Source organism: Triturus cristatus, chromosome 6 (assembly GCF_964204655.1).
Source record: "Triturus cristatus chromosome 6, aTriCri1.1, whole genome shotgun sequence".
Classification (NCBI taxonomy): domain Eukaryota; kingdom Metazoa; phylum Chordata; class Amphibia; order Caudata; family Salamandridae; genus Triturus; species Triturus cristatus.
The window spans coordinates 1,832,445,006-1,832,467,953 of NC_140589.1; the positions used below are offsets into that span (position 1 = coordinate 1,832,445,006).

A 22,948-nucleotide genomic window follows, 5' to 3' on the forward strand; every position below is an offset into this window, starting at 1 on the left:
CTTGGCACGGATAACACAACCGCTGGGGGACAGAGGTCCACGGTCACTTGCACTAACAATGCGTGGCGCGCTATTGCCAAACAGTCTCAAGCTCCCATGCTTTATTCTTCGTTACTTCCCCTCAAAGACCAACCCAACCTGCTAGTCACACAAGAAAACATATGTAAGCGCATGCTCCTCTGGGTGGGCGTTCACACCTGGGGAGACATGCACTACCAGGGAAAATTTAAAGGCGCCGCAGAGTTCTTTGGTGCCACCCCCCTCCCCCCACCACCTTGGATGGCTTACTCTACATTTGCTTACGACAGGATGCCCAGACAGCTACCCCCACTTTCCCGGAGGAACCACCCACACTGCACTCATTGCACCTAACAATACATGCTGGGGCGTCACACGCTTTGTCCTGAATATATAAGGCCACCATTGGGGCGGTGTCGCACAACACCCTGAAAGCCAAACAGGGATGGGAGGCGGAACTAGGCCACCCAATCACGGACTAAATATGGACATATTGTTGTCAACAAACTGAGTGCATTACTGCCAGCAGCAGATTTCGGATCATACACTTTAAATTTCTTTACAGAATGTACTATACCCCGGTGAAAATGTGCAAATTTCACTTACGTGACAATGACAAATGCGACCGATGTGGGCGGAGGGAGCTGGGTTTTTAAACATCGCATGGGAGTGTGGGTCCATAGCGCGCTACTGGACAGAGGTGGGAACGGCACTGGGGGACATGATTGGAAAGCAGCTCTGGCTTACACCCGAAATGGGTCTCCTGGGATACCTTCCCGGGTACAAGGGCTGTGTCAAGCGCTTCCTGGCGATGGGCCTTCTGGCCAAACGTAAAATTGCATGCAGGTGGGGGGAGTGGCAGGGTGCCCAAATTAAAGGATTGGTTAGTGGACCTCACTTGCTGCCTGGAACAAAACAGTATATATGCCGAATTACTGCCCACCCGCTCACGGCCCGCGATATATGGGAACCTCTCACCACCCATCTGCTGCGGGCAAACACTAGCGACACTGAGGACAAAGCGGAACGCGTGTGAACCAGCTCCTGTCATGAGACCGCTAGGCCCCCACTTAGTGGGGACTGATCTTTGGAAAAAGTTGATGCGAAATGTTGTAAAATGTCCATGCCATTGCTAGATATAATGAATTGTGTCCTGCACCATGTGACTCACCACTTTCTGCTTTTTAATTCATGCACTGTACCAAAATCTCTATGTAATGAAGCTGAAATGCCCACCATGGATTGTACCGGTTATGTCATTGAACAAAATGCCAATAAACAACGTTTTCAACTAAAATGGTGTTGATGACTCTGGCACCTCCTCGTCCCCTAAAATAGTGGAATTGGTCAAAGAGACTGACGCATGATGTTGTTGTTTAATGTGGAAGTATCAGTATTTGAGTCCAGTGGTTTCTTGCAGAAGAGGGTATCGTCCTTCTGCGTCTGTAATGGTGAACGCATGCCTAAAATGAAGTGAGGGGCAGGTTAGTATAGCTACCCCCGAGAAGTGTGTACTTAAAAAAGTGAAGTATGTATGAGTGCCACTTTCTTTGGCAAATTGAGATTCGGTACGCTGTGTTCAACACGGTCCCTCATCCATGCCTCTTGATATATGCCAGTATTTGCCTGGCCTTTTTATGGTGGTTTAGTCCTCTAACATTCCATGTGATTATTTCTTAACTGCAGGGAGTTATGTAGAGGTTGTTAAGTAATGCTAGAGCCAGCACCTGAGTGTTTTCCCTGCAATGACCCAATCCCGTCATGTTCCTTAATATGGAATGTCACATGCTTACGCGTAGTCCTACTGACGTCCAATGAACAGTGTAATCTGCCCACCAACAACAGGAAATAAAAGACATAACTTAAAAGAATACCCCCGCTTATGAGATCCTGAGGTCAGTTGACCTGAATGAGAGCTAGAGTCAATTATCTGAACCGCTCACCCTCAGGCCCTTGTTGAATAGTGAACACAAACTGCATTTCCTTATTATCAGGCTGAATATAGATCAGCACACCCAGTACGTACCCTGGCATACAGGAGCAACTTAAAATATCATCACATGTATGCATACATAACAAGCATTGGCATAGCCAATAGGTCTCGCCTTTGGGACCTTGTAAGTGTTTATCCATGCAACAGTTGTTGTCGCACCAAAGAAATTGTGCTGCATAAATAAATACTTATAAGGTCCCAAAAGCGAGATCTATTGGCTATGCCAATGCTTGTTCTTTGTAAAGAAATAGATGCTTGTTTCTATTTCTTTACTTTTTCTATAATTGCGGCACCGGCGCTTTATTTTTAATATTAAAAGTAAAGCGCCGCTGCCGCGATTATACCAAAGGTAAAGAAATAGAAACAAGCATCTATTTCTTTACAAAGAAAAAAGCTGGGGGGAACAATGCTACAGCTGGCCACAGCGCTAGCGCGCACCCGCACACATGCACTGCATGCTGTAGCCGGCGGTAGCATTTTTTGAAGCCCTCCTTACTTAAGGTCTCCGCCAGACCAGTGCAAGCGCTGGGTCAGGCTCGACCTAAAAAGGAATTAAATAACTTTGTTAGTAGTAGACAACAATACCCAATACATGAACCTTGCATACCAAATGACAAGAATTTAGCTAACTGTTAGTGACTGATGTTTGTGTCCCAGATCAGTCCTTATCCATGTTGTGAAGTCATCCCTTTGTGTTGGCGATTGGCTTAGTTCTGACGTCCGGCACATTCCTTTTCAGATAGGTCAACGCTGCTTTAGGATCTGTGAAAAAATATTTGTGTACCATTATGTTTGATGCACAACTTTGCAGGGTAAAGCATTGCATACTTAATTTCTAGTTTCTGCAACAAAAAAATTGACAGGTGTTAAAGCATGCTGTGCCTCTTGGGCGGCATTTGCGAAGTCCGGAAGTAGGATATGTTGGAGCCTTCGCAAATCACGAGTTTCTGGGGACAACCTGAAGACTGTGTCCCAGTTTCTATAATTCAATATTTGAGCAATGATGGGCCGTTGAAGTGCCGGGGAAAGGGGTCGGGGGGGGAGGTGGGCGTGAACTCAGTGATCTATGCATTCACTCCACCAGGAACTTAGGTTAAAGGGCTGCTGCCCCAAACAGGCTTGTGATTATCTTTTAAAATAAAGTTCCATCTTGACTATGTTGGCGGACTCACGGATCCTTATAATGAACGAATTGTTTTGATGCGAGTGCGCCTCTAAGTCTTCACTTTTAGCATGTGTGAGATCAAGCAGTTTTTTGAATTGCTGTTATGTTTTAGATTTCATGGGTGATTTGTTTTCCATTTCGGAAATACACCACTCTGCGCCGTCCATGCACTCCTCAAACCTGTCATGGCGATGCTACATCAAGTCAACCCTGGATGTCAGAGTCAATCTTTTTTATCAATTGTTTGGAGACTCCTTTGTATTTCTAGGAGCAAAATGTTGACATCTGAGGTGTTGGGTCTGCACTATGTGAACAGCTAGAAGGTTGTGTCCTTTCATCTTCCTGCACTGGTCCTTTGGCTATAAGATTAGTTTCCTGTAATCTTGTTATAAAAAGTATTTGATCTTGAGTTCTGGCACCAGATAAATAGATGAGCACAATTTCTTCCCAAGCCCTTCTATGGTGCATGCTCCTAGCAATATAATCCCAGTCCCAAGAACTGACTTTGGTGATCTCTGCCTTTAACCTGGAATCACAATTACAGCGACATTTCAAAGCAGAGAGGCCTTTGAAAAGATATTGTTATAGACATTACAGAAATGTAACAAACTTTTATCCCAACAAAACCATAGGGTATTTCCTGTCTGTGATTTTACTAATGTATCAGATACTCAGTAGGACGAGATTCTCTGCAGAAATGAGTCAATAACAAACTTACATTTCTGGTAAATATGTCATTAGGTAATGTTTGTATATTTCAAAATTCTCATGTTTAAATACTATAGAGCATATGTACTAGTGGTTTGTATTTATTAGAATCAATCTTTTTTTATTAAGTGATACACCTGCAAAGTACACAGCTCGACTGCCTACATCAGTTGGGTGGTTTGTATTTATGAATTGATACCAAAGGTGTTTTCTGGAGTGGCCTACTTATAACTGAATTAAACAATTTTTCTCTCAACAAGGGCTCATTGCTCAAGTTCCATGTAAGCCTAGCATTCTCGTCTTATAATATAATTATTACTAATTTTAATGAAGGTTGTGTTGACAATTTCAGCAGTTTATGGTTTAGCTTTAATCTATTTTATCTAGTGTTCTTGTCTATCACACATGAAAAAGCTTCTCTTACTATTCCCAGGCAACAGAATCAGCAATGTAAAGGTATCTAGCAAAGGACTACACGATGGAGATTCTAACAGGGATCGCATAAGGACGGATTTTGAATTAACACTAATGAAGGTAAAAGAATTGATTTACTTAACGTGTTCTATAACAATGTGTCATCAACATATAATGTGAATAATGCGAAGACTGAACTATCACCTCATTTAAATATAATGGGACCAGTAAAACGTTAACGCTGGGTTATTAGGTCTCGGCCTGACGTAAGCAGCGCATGCGCTGCTCTCGTCTTACGAGACTTCTTGGAATCGATACGATTCCAGAAGCCTTGTCTCAGCTCCGCCTTAAGTTTTGATTCGTGCGCGTCGTTTTGCGTCACAAATTATGCCAAAGGCAGTGCAATGATTGCACTGAAGGCATGTCAATAGGCGCTTGTTGCCACCCTGTCTCCTTTAAGCCCCGGCCACCGGGATTTGATCTTTTACTTGCGGCGGGAGACTCTGTGTCTCCTAATTAGCCGCTACGCACTTTTTTGTGACCAATCCCCTTTGGCAAAGGCAGCGCGTGTTTATAATTGCTTCGCGCTTTCACTTTAAGTGAAAGCGTGATGCAATTATAAACACGTGGCTGCCTTTGCCAAATCCGAGAGCTTTTTATGTATTTTTTCTCTTCCGTTGCACATTTGTGGGAAAATCTCATGTTGAAATGTATGCTTTATGCTTTTATACGGCCGCTCCATCGCATGTGCATTTACCTCTTTACCACAGTACACAAGATAAACTTTTCCTAGCCTTGTCCTTTTCCTAAAGTAATTATCGTAATCGGAAAATATGCTGAAATCGACAAAACGTGGGCAGAAACAGGAAAGCAGGCGCAGCTCTGTTCAGATTCACTTATCTGAGAGGATACGGCAAAAGAGCTGTAAAAGCAATCTGCGAATGTTAATGTATAAGAAGCTGTGTAATGCACGGGTGCACATACATCAAACTGGAGGGGTTCACTGGTCAGTCCAGAACTCTTCGAATTGAGTGCTTTGCTGTCCCACGGGGGTTCCCCGTGAAGCCCTCTGCAAGGTTTAACTTGCAGAAGCAGCTAACCCAAGGACAACAGACTGTGAGAGGACACATCCGGATATTAGTCCGAGGAAGAACGCATCTGCAGTTTCATTTCCGCTTCCTACTAGCACCTTTCAGACCAGTGTCAATCGGGGGCCATCATTTTAAGCACGTATGCAGTGGATTTATTCAAAGTTACCAGGAGATTACTCTACAACATTGTGCGTTCCTGGCCTTTGACCCAAAGTATTCTGTGAGTTGTAGTATGGGCTGCAGAAAGTTCCAAATCACAGTAGTGTGTAGCAGAACGCTTTAGTTTCCCGATTTACTTCGCCTTCCAGGTTTTTGATTTTCCATTCTGGTGCTTGTAATCCTGATGTTAAAATTGGACACCTCGTTTCCAAAGTAAAATAGGAAACACAGAACTGCATGTCCAAAAGGTGAGGGTTACCCTACTCTGGATTCTTGGGTTTCTCTACTACTCCCTCTCAACTACTCTCTACTACTCACTCTACTACTTTCTACTACTCTCTACTACCTACTCTCTACTACTCTCTACTACTCTCTACTACTCACTCTACTACTCTCTCTCTACTACCTACTCTACTACTCATACTCACTCTCTACTACTCACTACTACTCCCTCTCTACTACTCTCTACTATCTCTACTACTCTCTACTACTCTCTACTACTCACTCTCTACTACTCTACTACTACTCACTCTCTACTACTCACACTCTACTATTCTCTACTACTCACTCCCTACTACTCTCTACTACTCACTCTCTACTACTCTCTTCTAAACTCTCTACTACTCTCTACCTACTACTCTCTACCTACTACTCTCTACTACTCTCTACTACTCACTCCCTACTACTCTCTACTACTTGCTCTCTACTACTCTCTACTACTCACTCATTACTACACTCTCTACTACTCTACTCACTCCCTACTACTCACTCCCTACTACTCCCTACTACTTGCTCTCTACTACTCTCTCCTACTCAGTCTCTACTACTCTCTTCTAAACTCTACTACTCTCTACTACTCAATCTCTACTACTCTCTACTACTCTCTCTACTACTCACTCTACTACTCACTCTACTACTCACTCCCTACTACTCAGTCTCTACTACTCTCTGCTACTTGCTCTCTGCTACTCACTCTTTACTACACACTCTACTACTCTACTACTTCTCTACTATTCCCTACTACTCACTCCCTACTACTCACTCTCACCTACTCTTTACTACCCGCTCTACTACTCGCTCTACTACTCACTCTCTACTACTCGCTCTACTACTCACTCTCTACTACTCACTCTCTACTATTCTCTACTAATCGATACTCTCTACTACTCGCTCTCTACTACTATCTACTACTCACTCTACTTCTCTTTATTACTCACTCTCTACTATCTACTACTCTCTACTCTCTAGTACTCACTCTCTACTACTACTCTACTAATCTCTACACTCTACTACTCTACTCTCTACTACTCTACTCTCTACTACTCACTCTCTACTACTCACTCTCTGCTACTCTCTACTACTCTCTACTACTCACTCTCTACTACTCACTCTCTACTACTCTCTACTACTACTCTCTGCTACTCTACTACTACTCTCTACTACTCACTCTACTACTCATACTCACTCTACTACTCACTCTCTACTACTCACTCTCTACTACCCATTCTCTACTACTCTGCTACTCACTCTCTATTACTTACTCTACTACTCACTCTCCACTACTCTCTACTACTCACTCTCTACTACTCACTCTCTACTACTCACTCTCTACTATCTCTACTACTCACTCTACTACTACTCACTCTACTACTCTTTACTACCCACTCTCTACTACTCACTCTCTACTACTGTCTACTACTACTCTCTACTACTCACTCTCTACTACTCACTCTCTACTATCTACTACTCACACTCTACTACTCTCTCTACTAGTCTCTACTACTCACTCCCTACTACTCATACTCTACTACTCACTACTACTCACTCTCTACTACTCACTACTACTCACTCGCTACTACTCACTACTACTCTCTCTACTACTCACTCTACTAGTCTCTACTAGTCTCTACTACTCACTCTACTAGTCTGTACTACTCACTCTCTACTACTCACTGTCTACTACTCTCTACTCACTCTCTACTGCTCTCTGCTACTTACTCTCTACTACTCTACTACTCACTCTCTACTACTCACTCTCTACTACTCACTCTCTACTACTCACTCTCTACTACTCTCTCTACTACTCTACTACTCACTCTCTACTACTCACTCTCTACTACTCACTCCTACACTCTACTACTCACTCTCTACTCTCTACTACTCACTCTCTACCTCTCTCTCTACTACTCTCTACCTCTACCTCTCTATCTCTCTACCGCTACCCCTCTCTATCTCTACCTCTCTATCTCTACCTCTCTATCTCTACCTCTCTATCTCTACCTCTCTATCTCCACATCTCTACCTCCACCTCTCTACCTCTACCTCTCTCTGCGCACACATATGCAAACACACACATATATATATATATATATATATATATATCAACTCCTCCTTTCGCAACACCAGCCGGTGTTGCTCCAAGACACGGACACAGATACGCTGGTACAGGTATTTAGCTTAGTTTATTTCCACGCAAACTTCAATCCGGTTCTGACGCGTTTCGACCGACACAGCGGTCTTGATCACATGGTTTACACGAACAGAACGTGGTGCTTTTAAATCATATGTGGGACACCTTACGAATAGACATAAACAAAATACTTAGCGTATAGGCATAGAAAAGATACTGTCGCTTTGTTATGATTCTCTCACGTATGCAAATAACAGGATAAATCCTGTACTCTATTACAGACGACAATTTCCAGAAATGCAATATTGCATTGAATACCTCCATATACAATGAAAAAAAGACAAAATCAGATTGTTGCTCAAATGCGCAAAAATAGTTGGTACAATAAAATACATGAGGAGATTGACATATAAAAAACTACAATTACCAATGATGTGCAAAATATGCAATATATGTGCAAAATACGCTAAATAGAAATATATGTGCAAATACAGCGAAATGTGCAAATCCGCAAATGAAAATGTGCAAATTCGGCAATGTGTATATTTGATATACAAATACAGCTCGATATACACAACCCCCATATAATGTGGAAAATATGCGAAGCATACATAGTAAACCAACTTAAATGTCCTAAATACATTGTATATGGCACAATTATAAAATAAATCTGGAAAGAAAAAAACAGAAACCTTATACTCTTATATATGTGGTCTAATAGAGTCACAACAAAGATGTCACACTGACAATATGAACAAAGCACGACTAAAAACACATAATGTGTAACTATATGAAGGCCACGAGGAAGTTGATAGATGAAATACCCAAAGTGTATACTCCTGAAACTAAAATAAAGTGCACGGAAAAAATATGAAATGTCAAAGTTGCTATCCTCACATCATCATGACTATAGAGAATTCGTAATGATGTAACTATGCACGCAAATATTAGTAGACCTGAGGAAAACAGAAAAATAGAAAAAGGACCCATATGTACACAATATACTGATGAACCCACTAATATGCAGTACTCAAGGACTCTCATAAGAAATGGTGCAGATCTTCCCCATTGTTAAGACCTCCTGGTATACGGGTATCTAACTCCAATATATATTTACATTCCAATTGCCTAAGGATTTTTTCACGATTGCCCCCTCTCTTTTGCTTAGGTACCGAATCTATGACAAAGTAGCTCAGACAGCTCAGATTGTTGTTATGACAGGCTTTAAAATGTCTGGCTACCGGGTACGCAGGATCGGAGTTTACTATAGCACGTAAGTGCTGCAGGATTCTAATGTGTGCTTGTAGCTTTGTACTGCCAACATATTGAAGTTTACACGTGCATTGCAGTATATAAACCACATGATCAGTTCGACAGGTATAATGACCCTTCAAATGTATGGGCTTGTCGCTGAAAGGTGTCATATAGTGGTAAGTGTTGGTTCCAAACTTACAAGCTCTGCACGAGGAGCATTTAAAAAATCCTTTAGTGGGGGTAAGCCAGGTGCCACCTGCTGATACTTCCGGACTACTGGAGACCAGCTCGTCCCTCATAGAGAACGCACGCCTGTAGGTGACGGTAGGAGTATTGGGAAGAACTGTCTTTAGAGTGGGGTCAGTTAGTACAATGGGCCACTCTTTACAGATAATTTGTTTAATTTTCCTGGCCTGTCTGCTGTAAGTTGTTATCAATCTCATTTCACTAATACTTGATTCCTTATCAGGGGCAGTACTGGTGACTATTGGAGTTTCCTGATTCGCATTCGCGGTGTTTTTAACTACCAGAAGATCATCTCTATTCCTGAGATTAGCTTTGGTCATAGCTTTGTTGAGGCTAAGTTCCTCATATCCACGCGCTATCAGCCTGTTTTTGGCATCCAATTGATGTTGATCACGTGCTGCAATAGTGCTACACGCTCTGTGGATGCGCAAGAATTCCCCATATGGAATACTTTTTATAGTGTGCTGGGGATGGAAACTATGTGCGTGCAGTACCGTGTTTCCTGATGTCTTCTTGCGAAACAAGCTAGTCTCCAATACCCCGTCATGAACATGCACCGTTACATCGAGAAAATTAACATTACTGGTGCTCACATGTACTGTGAATTCCAGATTTAGGTCATTGACATTGATGTTTTTAGCAAATTCAAATGCCTCAGATTCCGTGCCCTTCCAGATGACAAACACGTCATCTATGTAACGCCACCAAGCCAGAATGTTGTTCGACCACTGATCCTCAAAGCGGGTCCTGAGGACATGCTTCTCCCACCAGCCCACATGTAAACATGCGTAGCTAGGAGAGAAGCATGCCCCCATCGCCACGCCTCTTAATTGTTGAAACAACTCACCATTGAACTGAAACATATTGTTATTAAGACAAATACGAATCATTTTCAATAACATGTTATTGTGGTTATAAAACTCAATGTCTCTTTCACCCAAAAAATGAGCCACAGCCTTCAACCCATCTTCGTGAGCTATACTGGTGTATAATGCTGTGATGTCCATAGTCATAAGAATAGCATCAGAGGGCAAATTCAGATTGTTCAATTTGTGTAAAAAGTCCATAGTATCTCTTAAATAGCTGGGCAAGTTAATCACTAATTCCTGGAGGAAAAAGTCTATGTATTTCGAGGTATTCTCGAATATACCGTTAATTGCCGATACTATCGGGCGTCCTGGAATCGGATTGACTCCCTACTACTACTCTCTGCTACTCTACTACTACTCTCTACTACTCACTCTACTACTCATACTCACTCTACTACTCACTCTCTACTACTCACTCTCTACTACCCATTCTCTACTACTCTGCTACTCACTCTCTATTACTTACTCTACTACTCACTCTCCACTACTCTCTACTACTCACTCTCTACTACTCACTCTCTACTACTCACTCTCTACTATCTCTACTACTCACTCTACTACTACTCACTCTACTACTCTTTACTACCCACTCTCTACTACTCACTCTCTACTACTGTCTACTACTACTCTCTACTACTCACTCTCTACTACTCACTCTCTACTATCTACTACTCACACTCTACTACTCTCTCTACTAGTCTCTACTACTCACTCCCTACTACTCATACTCTACTACTCACTACTACTCACTCTCTACTACTCACTACTACTCACTCGCTACTACTCACTACTACTCTCTCTACTACTCACTCTACTAGTCTCTACTAGTCTCTACTACTCACTCTACTAGTCTGTACTACTCACTCTCTACTACTCACTGTCTACTACTCTCTACTCACTCTCTACTGCTCTCTGCTACTTACTCTACTACTCACTCTCTACTACTCACTCTCTACTACTCACTCTCTACTACTCTCTCTACTACTCTACTACTCACTCTCTACTACTCACTCTCTACTACTCACTCCTACACTCTACTACTCACTCTCTACTCTCTACTACTCACTCTCTACCTCTCTCTCTACTACTCTCTACCTCTACCTCTCTATCTCTCTACCGCTACCCCTCTCTATCTCTACCTCTCTATCTCTACCTCTCTATCTCTACCTCTCTATCTCCACATCTCTACCTCCACCTCTCTACCTCTACCTCTCTCTGCGCACACATATGCACACACACATATATATATATATATATATATATATATATATATATATATATATATATATATATGAAATTCCAATCCTGACAGTCGACGAGCAGACAGGCACAGACTCCGTGAAATAATGGCAAAAAGAAGTTTAATCCAACAGCGGCAAGACGCGTTTCGACGGCGAACCGCCTTGTTCACTTGTCTGTTACACATGTCAGTGACCTTTACATATGTTAATGTGCAGTTGTCATGGCAACCACCACTCTGTCATCATAGACATAAAGAAACATGACCGGTCTGATCGGCATGACTTTGCGAAAAACACAAACATACTAAATCAACGTATATAAATTAAAACATGTGAAGAATTAAGCACATACATATATTAAATGGCATATATATATGAAAAAGACAATTATTCTGCTTTAACTGCAAATTAAAACAAAGTGCCTTATATGTCTCACTGTCCCGTGTACATGTATGGACATAGAAGACATGAAAATAAGCCCACGGCGGGAAACTTCATCAAAACATTCTAAATAAACATAAGAGATGCCAAGTGCATCTGTCAGAAAAGATACCCAAATGCTAGAATTAATAAAGGTCCAAAGGGAAGGACGCTATCAAATATTGTGTCTCACACGGGTGCCTGTCTGGACGTGAAGAGTTCAAGTGAACATTCACAAATGAGACAGGAGCAGCCGGGGAGAAAATAGGATACCCAGGCAAAGTGTCGGACTATAGCAAGCAGAGAGCGTCTATTGTGGTCCTAATGAAGCGAATTATGGATACGAAAAATGGAGGGGGGTGCCGCCCAAGTGGGCCAAGATTGAAAGAAAGGTGTAGAGAGGTGTACTCACAATAAAGGAGTGTGTGTAAACAATCCCTGGGGCACTAATGAAGTCAGATAAACGAGGACAGAAACAAAGGCAAGGAAAAGAAAAATTAAGATTTTAGTGTACGAGTAATGGGTGGGTTGCTAGGATGTAAAGCACACGTAAAAAGAAAATAAAAAAGCGTGTGAACAGACTGTAGCAGAATATTAGAGAAAGATAGGAAATAGCGGCAAGAGACCCGCTAGACTAAAGGTGGACATTAAGAGCTTCGTCTGCGTTCATACCATTAGGGATTTTTGAATTGTACAAAAGAATGTAACGGGATTCCAATCTCCTTAGAGCTAGAAGTCTGTTACCTCCCCTAGGGTTTTTGGGGATGCTGTCAACCACATAGAAAGTGAGATCTTCCGCTTTGCCGTTGTGGTGAGTGTTTATGTGCCTGGCAACTGGGTATGTGACATCATTGTGCGTGATGGCTCTCAAGTGCTGAAGAATGCGTACGTGTACGGGGTGTATGGTACTTCCCACGTATTTTTTGTCGCATGTACAGGTCAATACGTAAACAGCAAAATCTGTTTTGCATGTGAAATGCTTTCTGATCACATAAGGTGATTGCCTGAATGGTAAGACAATATCTTTCGTGTTTTTACCATGTTTGCATGCCTTACATTTGGCACATTTGTAGAAACCTGTAGGCAATCTAAGCCAGGAGCCTTCAGCTTTTGTTCTGCTTGGGGCATTGTTCACTATTTCCTGTCTCAGAGATTTAGCTTTTCTGAATGTGATTTGGGGTTTGCTGTTAATGGACGTGCCTAGAACTGGATCATTCCTTACTGCATTCCAATGCCTGTAGATGATTTTGCGTACTTGGGCATGGTAGGCATTGAATCCCGTAACCAATCTCGGGGTGTTGATAGTGGAACTTTCTTTACTACCTACAGTAGTAGTAGTTTTAGTAGCAAGGAGTTCCTTTCGGGTTTTAGTGGCTACCTTGGATTTGGCCTTATCTAGGATTTCTTGGTTATAGCCCCTGTGGGCTAATCTGTTGCACAATTCATGAGTGGCTTCTTTGAAGCCGGTGTTAGTGCTACAATTTCGCTTCATGCGTAGGCACTCGGCATATGGTATGCTGGCTTTAAGAGAGCTGGGGTGGAAGCTGTACGCGTGTAGGATGGCGTTACCAGCTGTCGGTTTTCTGAAGGTTTTAGATTGAAGGCTGTCTCCTTCTACGAAAAGCTCCAGATCCAAAAAGTAGATAGATTCCCTACTCATGTTACACGTGAAGCTGAGGTTCAGGGTGTTGTTGTTAATTTCTTTGGAAAATTGGGTAGCACTCTCTTCTGAACCCTTCCACAGAATGAATATATCGTCGATGTATCTGACGTATATTTTTACATGCTCTGTGAATGTAGCTTGTTGCTCCACCCTGAGTACCTGCTCCTCCCACCAGCCCATATGCAAATTAGCATAGCTGGGGGCGAAGCAGGTACCCATGGCTGTGCCCTGCATTTGCTTGTACATAAGGCCATCAAATAAGAATACATTGTTACCCAAACACAAATTTGCCATTTTCACAAGCATCTCAGTGTGTTGAAACATAGACATAGGTCTCCTGCCCAGATAGTGGTGAAGTGCATTGAGTCCATCTGTGTGCCTAATGCTCGTGTACAATGAATTTACATCGAGCGTCATCATAAGTAAGTCACTCTCCCATTGGACATCATATATATATATATATATATATATATAACAGGGGGGTTAGACAGGACTGTGTATTGGCACCGACCCTGTTCTGCCTCTTTGTCAACGGGGTAATCGCCCATCTCAATGGCACCGAATACACTGACGCCCCAAAGTTGAATGGCAGCAGGGTGCCTGCAATTATGTTTGCAGATGACACCCTGCTGCTGTCCAAAACCCCTATGGGGATACAGAGGATCCTTGATTCTTTTGTGGCATTCTGCACAGACAGGGGGTTAGAAATCAATGCTACCAAAACCAAGTTTATGGTCCTGAACCCAACCCTAAGATCACGCCCGAACCCCCTACTGGGATCTTCACGTTTAGAGAGAGTCTCCACCTTTGAATATCTCGGTGTAACGTTGAATGAAACCATGTCTTGGGGAACACACCAGACTAGGGTTAATCTTAAATTAGTGCAGACCACTGGCGGCATTGCTCGGTTGATGAAAAGCCCCACATATCGACCGTTGGGGCCGCTTATCCAGATCTATAATGCACAGGCCAGAGGAGCTCTGATGTATGGGGCGGAACTGTGGGGTCATATAGCCTCCTGCAGTTTGTCTATAACTGAGAATAATTTCATTAGACGGATAGTAGCACTCCCGTCTAGCACTCCGCTCCTCCCCTTGAGGATGGATCTGGGACTGAGACCAATAGCAGATGAACTAGGTCTCAGACCCATAGTCTTCTGGCGAAGGCTATGGAGCAGTGAAGAACTTTCTACCTACAGGGCGGAACTGAGGGAGTTTCTAACCCACCCTAAAGCTCTACAGATCCCGTGGATAAAATATATAAGAAATATATAAAAAAAGTCCTGTGTGAGACAGGGGCTCCCCGACCTGTGGTCGGATCCAGCTAACGCCTCACTAAGGATCCCACGAAGAGCTTTGGCCAACGCTTATCACGAGCAGAAATTATCTATGGCCCTAGACTGCAAGGAAGAGGGGTCATTAACATCTGTATTCGCGCAAAGCAAGGACTCATACAGGCTGGAGAGGGTCCTGGACGCTATGTCTCCTGTGTTGGCCAGGAAGCTATTTCTCCAATGGAGATATGGCACATTGCCTCTGCGATCTTACACCAGCTCCTGGTCAACACCGCCCTCTACCAAGCAATGCCCGGCATGTGTGTGTGCCGAGGAAAGCGATCTGCATGTGGTCTTGTTTTGTCCAACTTACACGGCCGCCAGGAAACATTGGCTCCTACCACTCATAAGAAACCTTGGTTTTAGGGAGTACCTCCCGGTGTATAGAATTTTAAAAACTGACGTTTCAGGTCCAATTGTGTTTGCACTAGCTAAATTTCTTACTAATGTCTGGTATATTCGCACCCGTATCCTAAAGTCGCAGGCTCCCACCTAATTTTAAGTTCATAATTTTAATCGCATGGCCTTTTATCTGATTCACCCTAGTAGTATTTTTTTTGTAGGGTGGAATGATTTTATATTGTACCAAATGTGTTTCCTGATTATTTTTCTTTGATGGTTTTACATGTTTCATATGTGTTTTTTTTTTTTGTACATCTTTTATGGCCAAATTGGCCGAAATAAAGATCAAATAAATAAATAAATATATATATATATATATATATATATATATATATATATATATATATATATATATATATATATATATATATGTATATATATATTCACTTACAAAACCATAGGTTTCACACATGTTATAGTTAGGTGGACATTTCACTCGTAAAAAACTAATGAAATTCCCCCGTTATAGTTAGTTCAGATAACTATAACTCGTGCGCCCGCAATCCACTGCTCATGACGTCACATATTACATCACTCATGACATGGTCAGTGGCATCACTCATGACATCACTGATCACATCATCCTTTTGATAGAGTGGCGGTCGCACGAGTTATAGTTATCTGAACTAACTATAACGAGGGAATTTCATTGGTTTTTTACGAGTGAAATGTCCACCTAACTATAACATGTGTGAAACCTATGGTTTTTTAAGTGAATTTGCAAGGTTTTTTAAATGCTAATTCCTAACTATAACGTGTGTGAAACCTATGGTTTTTTCAGGGAATTTGTACGGTTTTTTAAATGCTAAGTTATGTGTTTATTATTATATTTTGTATATATTTATTTTACAATAATTTATTTTTATTTTTTTATGGTTTTTCACCGTGCGCGCACCCTGCGATTTTTTTGAAAGAAATTTAAATGATTTTTTTCTGCCTTCGGGGTCCTTCAGGGACCCCCTGACAAAGGCTAGGGGGTCAGGAACTCTCTACCCTGCCCCCTTTTCACGTTCGCCACCTTCCTTTTTCACTCTCTCACTCAAAACAAACAAAATGGTGGCCGACACTTCCTGATTTCGACCGATTCGAACGTTGACTGACATGTAACCACCAATCGGAATTACGCTCGCGCACGTTAGGGTGCGCGCACGGTGCGCGGCTATAGATATTTATGTACTTTAACTGCAATTTTCTCAGGAACTACTGAACAGATTGACTCCATATATGCAGAAGGCACATCCCTGACCTGAGGACTACCTCTTTGCCAAATTTCAAGCAATTCTCTTCAGCCGTTCGGGCTGTACCTTCGACTAAAGGTCCTATGGGAAAATGAAGGGGAAAACGCGTTTTGGGACCCCCCTTTTTTCTCGGCCCCCGCTTGACGAATCCCCCCGAGACTTTCAGGGTAGGAGCTGAGCGGAGTGCCCCATTAGTTTTGAAAATTTCGCGAGGATTCGTCAACCGGTGCCAAAGTTATTCAAAATAGAATTTTGAGATTTCCTATGGAAACACGGTCCTAACTATAACTATCTACTGGCGACCACCAGTATATAATATATATGCATATGCATTTATATATATGTATGTGTATATATATACATACATACATCTATAAACATATATATACATCTGCATATCTATTTAAATACAAATATAAATGCATGCATACATATACATATGCATGTTATGTACATGAAAGTTTGAAAAATGCTAATAAAAGCAAAGCTAAAAAGCCACCTAATTACAAGCAGAATTGCTTTAACTTAAACGAGGGCGAGACCTATTGCATTTTCAATGCTTGTTTTTATGTTATCAATATTTTGCTTTATAATTCATTAACATGACATACACTAAAAGGCATACATGATGAGGAAAAGACATGCTTTGAAATACAGCATTTTTAAAAAAAGTTTCAAGAATTTTAGTCTAGGTTTTAATATATAAATGGATTGATGATGTTAGACAGTAGTTGGCAACTAGTTTATGATTTTTCTCAGGTTTAGGTAGAAGTACATTCAGTGCCTCTTTCAAAGAATCCAATACTTGTACCTTTAAAAAAAAATCCTCAAAAAGCAACTTAAGGTCTGGCTCTAAAAGTCTTTGAAAATGCCTTGAACGAATTTCACTGGGAAATCACCAGGTCTGGTGGTCTATTGGTTATAAGATTTAATAGCATCCTCGATTTCTGTGTGTGAAATTTGTGAATCTAAGCGGGTTTTATTCTTCATAAATGTTGTGATAGTCCACTTTGGAAAGAAAACGATGTATACACTTAATTGATGGGTTTTCTTAATAAGCATATAATGTGGAGTAAAAGTTATGAAATTGCCCAGGAATACCTTTAGCAGAAGTAAAACGGTATGTCATTCCTCAGGAGTATTCAATTATCAAGGAGAGAGAGAGAGAGAGAGGACTGGGTAGCCAGTCCGTATCCCCAGGTTTATTATATGTAATCAAGAGAGGACTTGCCTATTTATATGTGATACAGGACTCAGGACTGTATGGGAAAGGAAAATAAACTGTTTGGTTTCCTTATGAAGCCCTCACCCACCAACCTAGTTGGTGGCATGCTTCATCATCAGGCCCACCCAGTGACACCGAATGTGTCCCGGGTGTGCTTCAACGCCTATATTACAGCGGAGCAGGTATATTACCGAGTGTGTAGTTATGGTGAAGTGAAAGTAAAAGTTATTCAGTGGTCCCAGACCCAGGGGGTTATCTTTAATGTCTGGGCCTCTGATAGCAGTAAAAGCAAGGCAATGGTTGTAGGTGGAGTGATCCTGCATCCGGTGGGTGGTCTACATGTGTCAGCCAGGCTTTTCATTAATACTGGCTTTCCTCAGGACCTTAAGCTATGTGAAGGTGAGATCTACACTTACAGTGAGTGTGTGATCTGTAATGTGTTGCATGTGCTAAGGTGCCATACGTGTGGGAGGGGGATTCTAGAGATCCGCCGCCGTAGAACAGGTTTCAAAAGGGTCCTGATCAACAAAGTCGGTCAGAACCGCTGCCGGAAATCTCTATAGGAGCATTTGCTGCAACTCGCAAGCTAATGTTTGGAGAGTGAATCCCCCTCCCACACGTAGCGCGTGCAACACATTACAGATCACACACTCACTGTAAGTGTAGATCTCACTCTCACATAGCTTAAGGTCCTGAGGAAAGCCAGTATTAATGAAAAGCCTGGCTGACACATGTAGACCACCCACCGCATGCAGGAGTTCCTAACCATCACTCCACCTACATCCATTGCCTTGCTTTTATTGCTATCAGAGGCCCAGGCATTAAAGATAACCCCCTGGGTACTGGGACCACTGAATAGCTTTTAAACTTTCACTTTCACTTCACCATCACTGCACACTCAGTAATATACCTGCTCTGCTGTAATACAGGTGTTGAAGCACATTCGGTGTCACTGGGTGGGCCCGATGATGATGCATGCCACCAACTAGATTGGTGGATGAGGGCTTCATAAGGAAACCAAATAGTTTATTTTCCTTCCCCATACAGTCATGAGTCCTGTATCACATATAAATCGGCAAGTCCTCTCTTGATTACATATTTAATCAGGAATACCCTCTTTTAAAAAAAATATTTATTGAGTTTTGCAAGGTAACATAGGTCATGTCATTCAGTGGAATACAGTGGTACAGTACACTTTGGCAGAGGACTATGTGAGGAGTCATCCTACGGCAATTAGCCCATGACTGTGAATTGGAAAAGGAAAAATAAAACACAAATACAACAGAATAAACAGTGCTCCTCCAGTGTCATTGTACATTCGCAGCTGGTGCGACAGAATAAACAGTGCAACTTCCCCATCATTGTGTATCGGCAGCAGGTGCGGGTGAAGAACAGTAACTGTAATAGTGGGCCATCACTCTTTCTGCATGGGGTAGGAGGGGCAGAAGGAGGGTGATATGGCCGCGAAGGAGAAGGGAGAAATCGTACAGAACCACTCAGAGGTCCTACATAAAACGAGGTGCCGCAGCACATGCGCCTTGGTCTTCGGCGGCACCCACGCTCGCATTCTCCAGGAATACCATTAGCAGAAGTAATGAAATCACCACCTTTACTTGGAATGTAAGATATTTTATTTCTGTCACTTTTAATCCTGAAATAGTTTGCAAGTAATTACCAGGTTTTTTTGAACCTATAAAACTATTTGCTTTGTCACTAGTATTCCGATATCCAACCTTGTTACTTAAAATTGAATTATATTATGTGTTTCAGAACGTAGTAATTTAAAAAATCACTTGTCTAGGTTTGGTTGCATAAAGTTTAGGGCTACATGGGATACCATGAGCTTTCTCAATCTAAAAAAGGTCTTCATATGTTTAAATTTAAGAGATCAGAAATTAACCTTTCAATGAATCATCTGCAATTTGCTCCCTTACCCCCTGTTAATACTGTATTTTCCTATTCTCAAAGTCAAGTTAAGATTTTTGTAGAGACAGTATCATTATGCAATTGATCTTCATGCTGGAACAGAATCAGTATTTTCTATAATCTTCATTTATAAATCAGACTCTCACAATGTTTTCAATCATATCCTTCGCAAAATTACTCATGTTCTTTTTAATTTGCTGTCTATTGTATTTAATCACCTTTCTTTCAGCTGGGACAGCTTCTGTTGGAGATCTTCCACCTCTCCCTGGTTCAACCTTGGTTAGGGTACAGGGCAGACATTGCATCTTCTTTTCTCTTAAAAGTCATAGATGGCAGTCAGCTTTCATGGATTATTTAATACTTTTAGACTTAAAACGGTAGAGTTTATAGTAATTTTATAATTAAATTACTTTCAACCAAAATGAACTCTCAGCAGAAGTTAACTTAAAAAATAATTCAAATGGAGAAAAGATTTGCATCTGTCTGTGCAGGTCACAGGGCACCTTCTTCAATGCAAACCCAGCTCCACACAAAAAAGTTTGTTGCAGCAGTTCTCTCGAATAGTTTCACAGGCAAGCAAACCAAAAAGTTGCATTTAAATAAAGAAGTTCGTTGCATTCCTTTGCATCTCTCATCACAGTCGACAAGTACCTTCCTTAATGCAGTCTTTTTTTGTGACAGACAGTTGTGTCATGACAGATTTTAAATATAATCCCCAAATGTATCAAACCACCGTCAAATTGATTTTAAATGAAGAATAGTTTTGCATCCATAAGCATATTTAACAAAATACCTTTGTTGATGCCAAGGTTAGTCACAGCAGATCTCGTAATATAGTCTCCAGAAACCCAAAGTAACAACTTGACTTTAAATGAAGAGGTTCTCATCCCTCAGCACAATCAGCAACACATCTTGAAAATTCAGTTTATTCCGCAGAAGATTCTGGTGCAAATGATTTTACAATATAGTAACGTGGTACGTGTCTTGAGCCCTCTGGCAGGGTGTCCCATTCCTTATCTGTGCACGGGCGTGTTAAGTCGTCCTCCCAGCATTATCTTAGAGCTGTAAGCTATGGACTAGTGTGGGTGCGGAGTGAATAAGCGAACCATTGTATAAGGTGTCTACCCCTCCCCATCAGGTGAAGATATTGGACCATGAGATATATGGGTAGTTCAGTGGTCATGTCCCTCCACTGGGCGTGAGATGGATGGGTAGTTCAGTGGTCATGTCCCCCCACTGGTTACCTAGTGTAGCAATCAATGAGTTGTGCAGTTGGAATTGGCCGTCCTCCTCCATCAGTGTCTTGTATGGAGCCAAGGTACTGTTCCGGTATAGGTCTCCCAGTGTGTTCAGGCCAGCAGCGTGCCATGCTGTCAACTCAGTTGCCAATGTGAGTTCTCTACCCCTTGGCATACCAAGTAGCGCCAACTTGGTTGCATATGGTATTATGCGTTTAGTAAGGCAGAGGCATCTGCGATAGCAGCAGTACTCCACCCCCAGCAGCAAGGAGTCCGAAGGGGACATTCGTGTGCAATGGTGCAACAGATGCAGAATAGCGGGCAAACTCCAGTTTGGTAAGGATGTGGCTGTGTCCGACAGGTGTAAGCTCACCAGCCATTAAGGGATCATTTGGACTTGAGTGGCGAGGTAGTACTGCTCAAAATGCGGTGCAGCAAGACCTCCCCACTCATGGGTGAGCAGAGCTTTGCTAAAGCTACCCTACACCTCGATTCGTTCCAGATGAATTCTTGTACCTGCTGATCAAATGCGTGGAGGAACGCACCTGGGATATAAAGAGGGAGTTTGGTAAAGAAACAAAGGAGGCAAGGTAATACCAGCATTTTTAATAATGCCGCCGTCCTCCTGCGACCGCCAGTGGCAGCTTGCGCCACAAGGACATTTGGTTAAGGATGTGACTGCATGAGTAACATTGCCATCAAACAGATCAGCCGCAGAATGATAAATCCGCACCCCAAGGTATCGAAATGTGTTCTGTTACCAATCCAACTGTGCCCCGCCTAGGACAAAATGTGGATGGGGAACATCTGAGAGAAAGGAAAATAGACAAGACTTCGTCCAATTTACCCTCAGCCTAGAGAGGGATGCAAAATGTTCAAGAGTTAATGCAATTGCAGCAGGGATGTTGTGCGAATCTCTCATGTAGAGCAACATTTCGTGTGCATATAGGTATATTATATGGGTCCCATCACTTAAGGAGATGCCCCATGATGCTCCTCGGTATTGCAATGTGAGTGCCAGTGGTTCGATTGCCAGGGAAAATAGTAAAGGAGGGAGTGGGCAGCTCTATCTTGTTCCCCTGTGTATGGGAATTGATCCTGAAATAAGGTGTCCATTCTTGACACTGATTAGGTGGTTAGTGTATAACAATTTTATAAATCTGAGAAAACGATGGCCGATGGCATAACAAGGCAGCGTATTGAAGAGATAATCCCATTTCAGTGAATCAAAGGCCTTTTCATGGTCTAAAACTAGGCATCTGTCTCGAGACAGTTTTGCCAGGCGTAGGTCATGACTCGAAACAATTTGCGGAGGTTCAGGGAAGTATTTTGGGCGGGGACAAACCCGTTTTGATCTAAGTGGACCAAGTCCAGGACCGAGGGTGCCAGGCAGTCCGCAAGTATTTTGAGTAGGACCTTATAATCGATATTAAGTCGGGCTAATGGTCTATTGGAGCCTATAAGCAATGAGTCTTAATTTGGTTTGGGGAGGGGGATGACCGTTGCCTCTCTCTCTGGGAGCCAGAGAGACTATCGATAGAGAGGGCCTCTTCATACAGTGTCAGTAAGTGAGAGCCTAGAAATGTTGCGTATGCTTTGTAAAGCTCTGCTGGCAAACTGTCAGGCCCTGGGGACTTGCTGGTGGCCGGCGCCCAGACTGCATCCTTAATTTCAGTTAGTTTAATGGGACTATTGAGCTCCTCTCGGTTATTTGGGGTAATGTGGGGCAGTTGCAGTGTAGTGTAAAAGGAATCCGAGTCCTCCTGGCTTGCATTTGTGACTAATTGATACATCCATGTATAGTGTTGCTTCAGCTTGTCATGTATGGCGTGTTGGGTATAGAGGACTGAACCTCCAGCAGACTGAAGTGCCATTATGGGCTAGTGAGGCAGGTCTTGGCAGATGAGCCACGCCAAGAGACATCCTGATCTGTCA

The 22,948-nt window shown here is 42.3% G+C and overlaps 1 protein-coding gene across 11 annotated transcripts in view; it reads left to right on the top strand.

Annotated features, from left to right (window-relative positions):
• The window catches only part of AGBL5 (AGBL carboxypeptidase 5), a 468,371-nt gene that overhangs the window by 400,266 nt on the left and 45,157 nt on the right, over positions 1-22,948 (top strand). For all 11 annotated transcript variants that reach the window (XM_085613234.1, XM_085613239.1, XM_085613240.1 and 8 more), the window contains one exon: positions 4,318-4,418. In XM_085613234.1, coding sequence (XP_085469360.1) covers positions 4,318-4,418 — 101 coding nt within the window. The remainder of the gene's footprint in view (positions 1-4,317; positions 4,419-22,948) is intronic.